This window comes from Diplotaxodon limnothrissa, linkage group LG2 (genome assembly GCF_057381915.1).
Source record: "Diplotaxodon limnothrissa isolate DT_005_m linkage group LG2, D_limnothrissa_male_GT1.1, whole genome shotgun sequence".
In the NCBI taxonomy this organism is placed as follows: domain Eukaryota; kingdom Metazoa; phylum Chordata; class Actinopteri; order Cichliformes; family Cichlidae; genus Diplotaxodon; species Diplotaxodon limnothrissa.
In genome coordinates, this window is record NC_140597.1 from 31,447,741 (window position 1) to 31,461,670 (window position 13,930).

The following is a 13,930-nucleotide window of genomic DNA, read 5'->3' on the forward strand; positions in this document are numbered from 1 at the left end:
TTTATTAATTTGGCTGAGATCCAAGAATAATCAAGCGCTTTTTGAAGGACGGGTTAAATTAATGAGCCGGAATGGCCTCGGTAGTAAAACAAGTATGTGAGGACATGAGTCAACCTTTGTATGTGTGAACGTTATGTGGTAGGGAGGGGTTGAGTGGGAGCAGAAGTACACTGGGAGTGAGAGATAGGGACGCAGGGTGTCAGCTGGAGAGCGCAAAACCTCGAAGCTTCAAATGTTCCACTCTGCTCGCTTTGATCACTTCAGCCTCTTCTTCACCCACATTATGGATCTCTTATCAGTCATAAAGGAATGCATTATTTTCAAACGTGCGCTGACGGACTGACATCAGCTGTCTCATTAAGGTGGATTTTGGAATCAAGGTAGAAACCTTCAGTATGCTGAACCAGCCCAAATGTCACTTCCTCTTGTCTTCTCTCCTGTTTTCCTTATATTCTTGGAACAAGGCAACCTGCTCTCTTGGGAAGGGCAGGGATATTTGGCAGCAGCCCAAACCGGATCCCACACTCAAAGGGCAATCTTTTCTACATGACACCTTCCCTCTAGGCTTCCTCTGGGGCTCTGGAACTTCTGCTTTCCAGACAGAAGGAGCCTGGAACCAGAATGGGAAAGGTGCCTCAATTTGGGACAGTTTCACCCACTCCTCTGTCAGTGGCAGCTTGGACAGAGAGGCTGCCAATGTGGCAAGTGACAGCTACAACAGATGGGAAGAAGATGTGAAAGCATTGGAGTATCTAGGTGTAAGGTCATACTCTTTTTCTCTCTCCTGGCCCAGACTCTTTCCTGATGGAAATGCCAGAGGTCAGCCCAATACTGCTACTGTGAAGCATTACAGCTACCTCATAGAGAGGCTTCTGGAAAAGAAAATTGAGCCCATCGTCACTCTCCATCACTGGGACCTGCCACAGGTGCTGCAAGAGGATTATGGAGGCTGGAAGAACGAAACTGTGGTGGAACTTTTCGAGGAGTATGCTACTTTTTGTTTCCACACTTTTGGGAGTCGTGTTAGGTATTGGCTCACAATGCATAATCCCTACCTGGTGGCTGTACAGGGATACGGGACAGGAGTCCATGCTCCTGGAGAAAAAGGGGGACCTGCCACCTCTCTTACTGTGGCACACAATCTGATAAAGGTCAGTTACACATGGGGACCTAGCAGATTTTGTCAAATTTCTCACAAGTATGTAATTTTTACTCTTCGTGTTCCTCATCTGTTTTGGTTGCAACGCCAGCGATATGAAGAATATCTCCAGTTACACACATACACAAACTGTGTAAACTTTGAACTCTCACAGCTTTATCATTTTACGATAGACAGTGAATCTGTATATTGCTCGAGTGATTTTAGGTCAGAGGACAGTGAAGCAAGAAAGCCCTGATATTTCATTTTAATACAATCAAATTGGTCAGGGCGTATAAAACTAGTGCAAACAAGTGCAAAACCTGGCTGCTTGCTTTGTTTTGTTTTTTTGTTTTATCTCCTTGATGACTCGTCAATTTTATTTATATTGATTGGCTTGTGATAAACACGACAGTTAAAGAGACACTGCGGTCAAAGTCCACCACATCAGCACTTGTCTACTGGAGAAAAATGGTGTGTGTCAGGAAGTCGGGGAGACATGCCTCATTAATAATCACTTTCAGTTTACGCAAAGAAGCACAGATGGTGTACCTGCAGCGCCCAGTGAGCAAACAAAACCAAAAAAAATTCAAATAAAATAACCATTTATATGTAATTGTTTTCATAATTACTCTCTTATCTCTCATTTTCCCTCTCCTTATCCAGAATTAACTATGTTATGTATACCTGTGCTTTTCATAGAGACACAGTAAATTTTGCTGAGTCAAATAAGTTTATTTTACAGTGAATATGTTCAGGAAAAAAAACAACAAAACTAAAAACATCACACTAATGTGTCTGCTGTTATTTCCAGGCTCACGCTAAAGCATGGCATGCCTACAACGCCAACTTCCGCACAACTCAGAAGGGTAAAGTGTCCATTGTTTTGGGCTCCCACTGGGTGGAACCTCAAAGAGGCAAAGCCATTGATGCAAGTGCTGAGCTCTGTCAGGAGTCAATAGAGGCAGCACTGGGCTGGTTTGCCAGTCCCATCTTTGGTGATGGGGACTACCCAGTCTCTTTAAAAACCAAGCTTGGGGCTCTTCTGCCAGCATTCACCCCTGAAGAGAAGCTCTGGGTGCAGAAGACAGCTGACTTTTTCGCCCTATCCTTTGGGCCTAACAACCTCCGTTTGGGGCAGAGTGTAATCAGCTACGGGCAGACGGTGACTCCAGACCTAAGACGACTCCTGGGCTGGATAAAGTTGGAATATGGGAATCCAAGTGTCTTAGTAGCTGAGGGAGGCTGGTTCTCTGAAGCCACTGTAGGAAAGGAAGACACAGTGGGCATCTATCTGATGAAAAGCTTTATCAACCAAGTCTTACGAGGTAAGCAGAACGCTGGGAAGAACAAATAAATATGAGTTAGACAATAAAGTCATTGAGACACAAACATTTGTCTATCTTACTCTATTATTACTTTGTTTTCTTTCATAGCCATTAACCTTGACGGTGTACGGGTGTTTGGATACATGGCCTGGTCTTTAGTGGATGGATTTGAGTGGAATTATGGGTATAGTATTAGACGAGGCCTTTTTTATGTGGACTTCAGCCAACCAAACAGAACTAGGAGCCCCAAGAGCACCGCTCAGTACTACAGAGAAATAGTTAATGATAATGGCTTCCCAAGTGATGAAACCTCGCAAGAGGTGAAAGGCTATTTCCCCTGCAACTTTCACTGGGGTATTGCAGACTCCACTTTACAGGTAACATGACTTTATGATTATCAGCTATGGAAGATGTTCAATAATGCTCCGGACGCCTAAAGAACACATTTTAATTGTATTGTTTTGTTTTGTTTTTGTAGGTCAACTTCTACCCTTTCTCCCCACAGTTTACTGACCCTCATTTGTACAGTTGGAACTTGACAGGTGACGGATCGTTGCATCAGGTCCCAGGGGTGAAGCTCCAGACCAGGCGAGCACAGTGCACAGACTATTTGGCTATCCGTGATCATCTTAACCTGCTGGAATCGACAAGGGCATCTCACTATCGCTTCGCTCTAAACTGGTCTCTGATTTTACCCCAAGGAGACCTCTCTAATGTAAACACAGAAGCTCTGAGGTAAAGATGCGCACACACACACAGTGACAATTCAAATAACACAATTCATGTTATACCTGTAACTTTACCTGAGTCACACCCCGGTTATTGACAGAGCAATTTCGAGTTCATACGCACTTACTTTGCCTGAATCAGTCTCTCTGTGTCTACACTCTTTACTTTTACAAAGATACTACCGCTGTATCGTGACCGAACTCAAGAAGCGGGATCTCGAGGCTCTTGTGGTTATTTATTACCCAACACACCGATCTCCAAATCTGGGTTTACCTGTGCCGCTGCATGCCTCAGGTGGTTGGCTCAATTACAGCACAGTGAACGCTTTTCAGGAATATGCAGCACTTTGTTACCAGGAGCTGGGTCCCTGGGTTCAGAACTGGATCACTATTAATGAGCCAAACAGACTTGTAGACGTTTATTCGAGTGGGGAAGACAAGCATCTGGCAGCTCATAACCTTCTTCTGGCTCATGCAAAAGCCTGGAGGTTATATGAGAAGGAACATTACAGTCAACAGCAAGGACTGGTATCGTTAGCACTACATGCTGACTGGGCCAAACCTGCTAACCCCTTCCTGGAGTCACACACAGTGGCAGCTGAAAGATTCCTTCTGTTTGAACTTGGTCGCTTCTTAGACCCATTGTTGGGGACTAGACGTGAGGAGAAGCACAACATGGGGGACTACCCACAAGAAATGAGAACGTATCTAGAAGAGAGAGCTCGAGTAATGGGCCTTCCTGGATCTCCTCTTCCTAATTTTACTGAGACTGAGAGAGAGGAACTGAGAGGGGCCTTGAGTTTTATCGCACTAAACCATTTTACTACCCGTTTGGTCTCCCCGCGTTCCCACACACAGGACAGTTTTCAGCAGAAACCACCTCCTGATCATGACTGTCTGATTCTTTCTGATCCAACATGGCCCTCTTCTAGCCTGCGGCAAGCTATTGTGCCGTGGGGCTTGCGTAAGATGCTAAAGTGGGTTAGCCAGAGGTATGATGGAGCTATACCTATCATTGTCACCGGGAGTGGGATTGACGATCAGGCTCCTGTTGAGGATAAACTCCGGCAACACTACCTAAGGAGTTACCTGCAGGAGGCACTCAAAGGTAGGGCAAACATTTTAGACAATTTTCTACCTCAGTCCAGGATGTGTTGTGTAACAATATTTGGCAAGAATCAAAATAGAGTCTGCAGTGTTCAGGATGTTGAGACAGAGATACAGTTCCACATGTGATACAGGCTTAATGACCTTATTGCTTCCTACTATAAAAAGCTTTATATACTGAGAAACCATGAAAACCATAAAAGCAGAAACGAGGGACGAGGACAAACAGTGCCATAAAGGCCATATTGCCCTTTATGGCACTGCCCTTTATGACTCACCTGTATTTGCACATGGAAGCAGTGTAGTTTTCTAACACAATAAAAGCCGTGTTTTTTAGATAAAGTATTCATCTTACTTTTCTGTTGTTATATTTCTATTTCTTTGCAGCTTACCATCTTGATGGAGTCAACTTGCACGGCTTCTACGTGTGGAAACTCCAAGATCGACACGTACCGCAGTATGGCCTCTTCACCTCAGCCCAACACCAATCCAAAGCCAAAGCCTCCATTAATGTGTACAGAGAAATCATTGCTCTCAGCGGATCCCCTAACAATGACTCAGTGCAGCCCTGCAGGTTTAGCGAGCTGCATGAGCCTTGCTCTATATGCGCATGGATGTTCACAAACAAAGCAATGCTGGTTTTTGGGGGGTGCCTCCTAATAACAGCTGCAATGCTGGCAGCGCTAGTGGTTTTTGTCATAGTCACCAAAAGAAACCAAAGACATGGCAGAGGAAAAGCGAAAGTTGGGTTGAGCAGGAGGAGAAGAAAGGAAGGAGTGTGTTTGTGTCCACCTGGTGTAAAGCGATAACACTAGGAAAGACTGACTCATTCGTGTGTCATAAAAAACCCTGTGGCTCACTGACTGGGAAGGGCAACGACTTGTGTACGCTCCATTTGTGTCTGTTTCTGCTCATGTGACGAATGTGTGATTAGTTGTGTAAAATGTAAATAAAAGCAGAATGCAATGATTTGAAAATCTCATAAGTTTTATTCACAGCAGAGCACAGGAAATATATTAAATATTTAACAGTCCATTAAGATCTAGAAATCGAGAAGACCAGCTGTTCATCATTTAGGAGAGGAATATTGTCCCATTCATGTCTGATATAGCATTGTCTTGCTGAAATATGCAAGGCCTGACGTCATCTGGACGGGATCATATGTTGCCATAAAACTGTATATACCTTTCTTGTTTGATGGTACTTTTCCATACGCACTAATACACTTTCATACCATATGAGATGCAGGCTTTTTAAACTGAGAGCTGACAACAATACGATACTATTGGATATGTGAAGATCACGGGTCTTGTCTCTTGCACATAGGGATTTCTCCAAATTTTCTGAATCTTTTGATGATATGTAGTATAGATCAGTAGATATTCAAAACTTTCTGTATTTTACCTTGAGGAAAAATATTCTGAAATTGTGCCACAATTTGTAATCACAGTTCTTTTCCAGAGTGGTGAACTTCTACCCATTTTTACTTCTGAGAAACTGCCACTTTAAGATGTTCTTTTTATATCCAGTCATGTTACTTAACTGTTGCCAATGAAGTTAAACAGTTGTATCATGTTTCTCTACCTGTTTCTTAGTGGTACCACTTATTTTTCCGGCCTTTTCTTGTCACTCTCCCAACTTTTTGGGACTTGTTGCATTTTCACAAAATTGTAAAGTGTCTCAGTTTAAATGTCGGATATTGCCAAATCATTGCATTCTGTTTTTATTTACATTTTACACAACATCCCAATATTTTCAGAATTGTTTTTGTGAAGCTATTTTGTTTTATTGTTTCTACATATTTAAAAGACTGTAAAATGGCAACAGATTTAATGACTGTTGCAGTGAGAAGCTAGGGCATGTGTGAGTTTTTTATAACCTTACGTAAGTGATTACGTCAGCTCTATGTTTTATAATAAACAAATATGAGAAAACATACCAGTGCAAAACATCTCATAACAATAAAATCTAATAAAAACATGATCTCAAATCACCAATCAGTTTTATAAAAGTGGCTTTCTTTTCATAAGACAACAAAGGCATTTATTATAACATGTTTTTTTCATAGACTGGATGTTCATGGGGCAATGATGCCCCCTAGTGTGACTGTTTGCAGGTATGATGAAACACTATGAAACACTTCTCTGTTATTTGTTTAAAAAAACATGCATATTTCTCATGTGTGTCCTGTGATAAAGCAGTGTGGCTACAGAATGGGGTTTGTGTCTGATTGCTGCACAGCGCAGTTTAACTGACAAAAAAGTCACAAAAGCACAGTGGGGTACTTTTGGTGTTATTATATATATACATACATATACAATATTATACATGAAGATTAAAGATAAGTATTCCACCCTGATTACAGCATTTAGCCATGTTAGTCTGTAAAGGTTTGCTGATGCAGATATTTAAGACTATAACATAGTAGTTAATTTTGATCTGATTTTAACTGGGTTTTGACTCTTTTCTGAAGATATAATGAAAGTCCGATTTGACCAAAACGGAGCATAGCATTTTCCTTCTCATTAATAAACATATATTTTTTAATGTTCCTATATAAAAATCACTTCTTTTTTTAAAAAAATAAAAGATGTAACGATCTTGTTTCTGATAAATTATGGTCCTAGGTACTTTGGACTATTCGTTGGGCTCATTTCAAACAAGTTACATTTGACTGATTGGTTTATAACTTTGTTAAGTTTTGAGTTATTAGTAAAAAGAATATTTTCGGTCTTCCTCAGATGAAGTGACAGCTTATTTTCCTCAAGCCAAATGTTAAGAGATTCTAATTCCTGACACAATTTGATATCCTTAGGATTTGTTCCCACTAACTCTAAAAGCAGAATTAGAATACAGCTAAGCAGGATCACATCTGAATGGCCACAGTGGCCTTTTAGTTGTTTCATTTTTGTTTTTTATTCTTTCTACACTTTTTCTACGCATATGTTTGTGTCGCCAAAATGCATAAGAGCTTTGCTCTGATCATCAGATGAAAACACCTCCTCATTTCTGTAATGTGTTAGAGGCAGTTTTCATACTGCATGTGGTGCTTTAACAGTAATAGTTATCAACAGCAGAGTTGTCAATTTTGACTAAAAGGAAGTTATCACATTTTACTGATTAAATGTAACCGTAAATGCATGCCCCCCACGGACACCCTAATATATTCATTGTAAGCCGATGAACCAATAGCAGAAGGGATTCGGGATGGCAATACTGATCACATGACCCCTCTCCTCCAGACTGCATGCAGTTTGGTATTAAAATGTTTTCAGTAGCCCCAACCATTGTGTTCTTATACATTTGAGATGACAGACAGACGTTGAGACATTTTGGCGAATTATAACTTTGTATAAATAGCGAGGACTGACGGCGCTCGGCGGCCAGCAGCCTTCCTGTTGTTATTTTTCAGAGTGTATTTAAAACGTGCAAAGGTACTGTAGGCAGAGCAAGCTAGCTTTAGCTTACGTTAGTCAGGTCGGACGGCGACGAGGCCCAAGCCGGACGGGAACACGGGTGAGCCATGGCTAACATCGCAGTTCAGAGGATAAAACGGGAATTCAAGGAAGTGCTTAAAAGTGAAGAGGTGGGTTGTCATGTTTGCCACTCGAAGCTGTGGCTTTAATTCTTTTCTTTCCTCTTTCCGTGACTGCGGGGGCTGAATGAGAGTGACGCGTCGCTGGCTCAGCTGTCAGACTGCTAATCACCGAACTGCTAGCTTGAGCTAGCAGCCTCGCCGATAGTTATTAATACACCACAGCGTGGAAGATAAAGCCAAGAAATTAACTTTTGCTCCAATTTGGAAGCATGACCGCATTAAATCATCCACAACTTCTTGTTGCTAGCAGTACTCGGTAGCTTACCATGCCTTCTGTGATGGTAAAGCTAATCGGGATAGCCATAGCAAAGAGTGTAAGGTGGTGTCCGCATGTTTTATTGAAGGTGTTCTTTGCACATTTACCCTGTACAAGCTCTTCCCTATTTAGATTAGTGTGTATATCAAACCTAAATCCAAAGGATTTGCGCAACAAGTTGATCAACTTTAGTTAACGCCTGTGGGGGGTGTTAACTTGTGCTGCATAGTCTTGTTTTATATTTGGTGACTTAACACCTTGCGTTTTCCTTTTCTACTTAAGCCATAACGCACATTTGGTTTTCCACCTTTCAGACTAGCAAAAACCAGATAAAGGTGGACCTGGTGGACGAAAACTTCACAGAACTTAAAGGAGAGATAGCAGGGCCACCTGACACGCCATATGAAGGTGAGGAGCTTTGGGGGACACGCTCTCGGCTCTCGTGAATACATGGTTGCATAACTTTTGTGATATTTATCATCACTGAGAAAAGGTTGATCCTGAAGTCTGCCAAACTCTTTAAATGCTTGAATTGTTCTGTATGATATCCCCATATTTTCTTCCAGGAGGTAGATATCAACTAGAAATTAAAATCCCAGAGACGTATCCATTCAATCCACCCAAGGTAGGGCTCAATGTCTCCTTCTCATACAGTATGAAATACTCTTGAAAGTATTCCCCTCAGAAGTTCTCATTTACTGTAAGAATCCAGCAATGCTTTTCTTCTGCGTTTTTCTCATCTCAGGTTCGGTTTATCACGAAGATCTGGCATCCCAATATCAGCTCAGTCACAGGTGCAATATGTCTGGACATTCTTAAAGACCAGTGGTGAGTAAATGTGCTCCAAGATTCTTGACATTCTTCATCTGTCAGACATCCATTATGAAATATTTTGTGAAATTTAAGGCCAACTGCAGGTTGCTTCTAATGCCTACATGATCAACAGTTGAAATTAGCACAAAGCTTTTGGATGGTAATTTAGGGAAAATGACTAGATATAAATAGGATTAAATAAAAGATTGTTTAATGCATTTTTTTTTTAGTCATAATATTTAGGCCTTCTAAGAAAACTTGCAAGTGTCAGAGGCCACGGTGTATAGGTACTATGAATAGTGGTTGCTTTAAAAACTGCGTGCATGTCATTTCAGGGCGGCAGCTATGACACTGAGGACAGTTCTCTTGTCATTACAAGCCTTACTGGCAGCCGCAGAACCAGATGATCCACAGGATGCTGTGGTAGCTAATCAGGTGGGTGTGTATTTATGTTTTCACTTCTTTTCCTGCTTGAACATGATGCATCTCTACTAGCAATTGTTACTAAATATGTATTCACATGTATACCATACTACAGACGTGCCTCATAGTGACTAACAGTACTACAGTATTGCTGTAATTTGGCTGATATATATGCAGTATGTTATTTATACTGAAAATTGAAAAAATGTGGGGTCATTGTGTAATTTTGTAGCGTTCTATTTAACTATTTAGTTACGTACTTTGAGGCCTGGTTGATTCTGCACCTTCTGATCACTTGCAGTGGAGAGTGTGTTCAGAATATATCAGTTTTGTTTTTAGCCACTTGTGTTAGCTTTACAGTTTGAAGCCCTGGATTCTTCCCTCAAAGACACAGTTTGGTGTTTTCTTACTGGTTGAGCAATGTTCAGTGGTATACCAATACTGCATGTAGGTTTAGTTTCTTTTTTGGTTGTCATAGTAAATAAAGTTTGCTACCAAAAACAGAGTATTATAAAACATGATCATTTTGGGAATACAGTCAAAATTTTAAGAAGAAATGAAATTGTATCCAGAAAAAGTCAAAATGTGCAGATTTCTTTTTGTTTATGTGCTGAAATAAAATTTTGTGTAACTGATTCTGTAATATGATTTCACTAACTCTCTAATCCACCTTGTAGAGGGTATAGCAGCCATGCTCTAATCTCCACATATAGGCTTTGTTTTTTCTCAAAATGGTATTTTCTTAATGTGGCCCTAATACTCTGTAATTTACTGGGATTTTTTAGAGAAAAGGAGGGGAAAAAAGGCCTCCCAAGCCCTTGGACTTTACATTATTTTGGCTTTGTATCAAATACTTTTATTCTTCCCATACACGGAAAATAGCAGCCAAACCCTGTAAAACTTGGCAGTTGATCCCTTCAAAGTTGATCGCAGTTATTTTTTAAGTGTAGGAAATGCATTATCCTGCGATCCTGTGAGAGGTTAGTGGGCAGTGTCTTGTCTTTTTATTTTAAAAGATTTCATTTTCTAGTAATCAGTGTAGCAATGGCATCCAGCCTATAATCTTTGGAAGGTATGTTCCTTCACCAGCTATTCCAGTTTTATAGTTAATAGCTTTTCTAGTTAACAAATGCAATCCTACTCTGAGCACATTACTAAACCTACTGTTACTAATCACTTGTACAGTTAATTTATCCTTTGGTGAACAAAATGCACTCCAATGAGAAACAAAGTAATGAAATGAGGTTAAATAAGAGGAGTGGTATAAACGTTTTTGATATGTATATCACAACAGTGAGTTTTTCTTTTTTAAGTTTACACTAAAAAGCGTTTCAAAGTTGATCGTCTCTTATAGTACACCAGTTTCAATGGCAAAGATTAATTTCTGTGATGTACAGTAACGGAAGTATCAGTTCCCTGAAATTGTTTATGACTAAAGAAAACTTCTAAAGTGCATCTGGGTAAACTTTAAAGAATCATATTACCATGTGGGATAGGTGACTCGTCAAAGCGCGTTAAAGGGATATGAATGCGCTCCCTATATGTATTTTATTACCCGACCCATCTACCAGCCACAATTGCATCAAACGATTTCAATAATAATCATGTTTTAACATTCACCAGACGTGAAGTTTGTGGTCTTGTTTTGTTTTTTTGTTTTTTTTTTCGATTTTATTCATGAGATTAGAATTATTGTATTGCTTGAAAAAAACGTGACATACTGCGCTGCTTCATCATGACTACATTCCTGCCTCCTTCACCTTTGCACTGTGGTGCATACTTGAATGCTTCTATTTTGATAGAGGTGCTTAACCTTCAATTTTGAGGAAGTGGAACTGGCAGAGAAAGAAGTCTAGTAAGCAGAGCTGATGGCAAATGATTATGCTGGTGGCCCTGGGAGACATAACTTGGTGATTGTCAGTACACACACCTAAAAGGACAAGCATCCTGATCATACTTCTGCTAACCTAAATCGACTTTAGAAACTGAAACTTCATAGCTAGGGACCTGGCTCTCCTCACCAGCAACAATCCTCTACATGTTAGTTGGATTAGCTTCAAAGAGAAGTTGTTTTCTTGCTGTTTGAGGTAAATGCTGAAAATGCATTTTTGCAAGTATTGATACAGATCCTCTAGAGAGCAAGAGATAAATGTCCTCACCATTGTTGGGTATTACCAAAAGTTTCCAATCCCCCCCCCCCCCCCCACCCCAAAAAAGAAAGAAAAGAAATTGTATTAACAGGAACCTGCGTCTAATGTCTTATTCACTTAGCAGCTTCGTTGTTAATAGTTTATAGTGATGAGAAATCTACACTCTAAATTTCAGCTGAATAATGCCTACACAGCATGGAAACGGAGCGCTTGGCAGAATTGGCTACCTGGCAAAGTACAGCTCTACCACTTCCTCTGGCCCTGAATTATCATGTTAGTAATTTGTTGTGTACAGAAGAGTGACTATAGCACTTGCCCCAAAATATATGTTAATTGTGACACTGAATATTTAATTTCTTAACACAATGCCAACATGGTGCTTTTTAAATGTTTCAAATCTAGATAATTCTTCTCTTGGCATTGATGACCTATATACAAGAGTTTCTGTTATGGAGGGTGGTGTGCATTATTTTAATTCAAATGTAAAGCTGTTTTTTCCATTTGTTTTTACCGCGCAGTACAAGCAGAATCCAGAGATGTTTAAACAGACAGCGAGACTCTGGTCTCACGTCTACGCAGGCGCTCCCGTCTCCAGTCCGGAGTACACACGCAAAATAGACAAACTCTGTGCCATGGGCTTTGAAAAAGTAAGCGTCTCGAAATCTTGTCTCTCCTGCTTTGAATCGCGATGTGAAACTCTCGCAGAATAAATCAGCATGTGTGACTGGTTTTGTTTTCCTCCGCAGAATGCAGTAATAGTGGCATTGTCGTCGAAATCCTGGGATGTGGAGACGGCGACAGAGCTGCTGCTCAGTAACTGAGTACTTCTGGCACCTCCTTCATCTTCCACTTAATCCCAATCTCTCCTTCCTACCAAACACATCCTCTCTCTCTCTCGAATTCCCACTGTCTGAAGGCGTCTCTTCCCTTAATGTACCCTCTGTTTTAAAGTGGACTCCTCACATCTACACTCGCCCTCTTCTCCAGCCCTGCCTTTATCCCCTCTGTGTTTCATCTCTCATCTGCACACGTCACCATCTGCTGTACAACACTCCAATCAGCCGCTCTGTGAGCTCTTATCTCTGGTTTCTGAATTCATTCAACATTCCACTCAGAGCTACAATCAGAAATTCAATCACACCTCACCACCTTTGAAGCAAATGCCAGACTTAAGACCCCGCCCACATCCGCCAATCTCCCAGCTCTTACTGGCTCTGTGCAAGAAGCAGCTGACAGCAGCTTATCCTTGCCTATGCAGTGCATTTTACTTTAATTTGTGAAAACTTTGGTGGGAGAGAGTCAAGCCATTTAGGGGAGGGGCTCTTTTGGACCTGGTCCTGATTTAACGCACTTTTGGGCTGTTTTTTCTGGACAAGGATTAAGCTGAGATTTTGAACTTTTCAATTGGAGACTCAGTCAAAACTTTCTTGCACTGTTTCCAAACCATACCTTAATCCCTTCACTATCCCAAAATAAAAACTTAGTAATGTTGGCGTCATTTCTAACAGCATAGATTGCTGAACAGAGAATTTATAATTTTAGGTGTAATATTAGGATTTTGAGAATAAGTTACTGGAAGTATCTAATTACAATCATAGACATATTTGTTATATTGTGGGAGTTTTCAGGGCAATAACAGTGCTTTAATTGGACATAAAATTGAGGGGAAAGTCACAAAATGCAACAAAGTAAATGCAGAATGCGTGCATCAGCTTATTCCGTGTTCTAGAAATCAGTTCATCAAGTGTCAAAAGGTGTTCACACAGTAGCCATATTCATTTTCATGCCATGTTTCACCCTCTTAAGCTGTTGGCAATTGACCCAAAATCCAGGCAATCTTCAGTTACTGTCCTCACAACCTGTTCTTCACTTGGCTTACTTCCTTTCTTCCTTTACCCCCACATTTTTTTTTTTTTTTTTTAAGAAAAAAATCGTGTTTTATTTGGATATGACTTCTACAGGAATACATTTTGATTCTTGTTTTTAAACGGAGAGAAAATAAACGCATTCAGCAGTAACACAACCTGTCACAAGTCTGGATTAAAAAAAAATGGTTCAAAATGATAGAAAAATATAGCATCAACCTACCTAGGCCAACAGATAAAATGTCAATGATTCATCTGTAAATAAAATATTGAAGTCTGTGTAAATTAATCCACCCTCTGTCCTTTCTGTGTTGCCTCTCTCACGCACACCACTTGACAGTAATGTGAAGTTCAGTTTTAATGGATTTTTTTCAATCATTTGTGGCATTTTGAACATTTCTTTTGCTTTGTGTGAATTTGAATAAAAACTAGACTGAGCCACTAAAATTGCTATACTAATGTCATATAATAGAAATGTAATTACAGGGATTCAAGTTCCATACTGAAATTCAATTTTCAGTGTT

At 40.4% G+C, this 13,930-nt stretch overlaps 2 protein-coding genes across 2 annotated transcripts; both read left to right on the plus strand.

Annotated features, from left to right (window-relative positions):
• Positions 1-395: 395 nt before the first annotated feature.
• klb (klotho beta) lies at positions 396-5,110 on the plus strand. The gene is made up of 6 exons (XM_085371003.1): positions 396-1,151; positions 1,953-2,466; positions 2,575-2,843; positions 2,945-3,201; positions 3,371-4,302; positions 4,689-5,110. The coding sequence occupies exons 1-6, from the start codon at positions 396-398 to the stop codon at positions 5,108-5,110; spliced, it is 3,150 nt and encodes a 1,049-aa protein (XP_085227129.1).
• Positions 5,111-7,567: 2,457 nt separating this feature from the next.
• On the plus strand, positions 7,568-13,679 carry ube2ka (ubiquitin-conjugating enzyme E2Ka (UBC1 homolog, yeast)). The gene is made up of 7 exons (XM_085371035.1): positions 7,568-7,887; positions 8,470-8,563; positions 8,722-8,780; positions 8,901-8,983; positions 9,304-9,403; positions 12,060-12,188; positions 12,288-13,679. The coding sequence occupies exons 1-7, from the start codon at positions 7,825-7,827 to the stop codon at positions 12,360-12,362; spliced, it is 603 nt and encodes a 200-aa protein (XP_085227161.1). The 5' UTR covers positions 7,568-7,824; the 3' UTR covers positions 12,363-13,679.
• Positions 13,680-13,930: the final 251 nt, after the last annotated feature.

What these genes read in the sequence shown, in the direction of transcription:
- klb (XM_085371003.1), top strand. Translation starts at nt 396, where the DNA reads ATGCTGAACCAGCCCAAATGTCACTTCCTCTTGTCTTCTCTCCTGTTT. An exon ending in TATCAACCAAGTCTTACGAG is followed by an intron (nt 2,467 to 2,574) that starts GTAAGCAGAACG and finishes TTTCTTTCATAG; the next exon opens with CCATTAACCTTGACGGTGTA. An exon ending in GTAAACACAGAAGCTCTGAG is followed by an intron (nt 3,202 to 3,370) that starts GTAAAGATGCGC and finishes ACTTTTACAAAG; the next exon opens with ATACTACCGCTGTATCGTGA.
- ube2ka (XM_085371035.1), top strand. Translation starts at nt 7,825, where the DNA reads ATGGCTAACATCGCAGTTCAGAGGATAAAACGGGAATTCAAGGAAGTG. An exon ending in AAGTGCTTAAAAGTGAAGAG is followed by an intron (nt 7,888 to 8,469) that starts GTGGGTTGTCAT and finishes TCCACCTTTCAG; the next exon opens with ACTAGCAAAAACCAGATAAA. An exon ending in GACATTCTTAAAGACCAGTG is followed by an intron (nt 8,984 to 9,303) that starts GTGAGTAAATGT and finishes ATGTCATTTCAG; the next exon opens with GGCGGCAGCTATGACACTGA.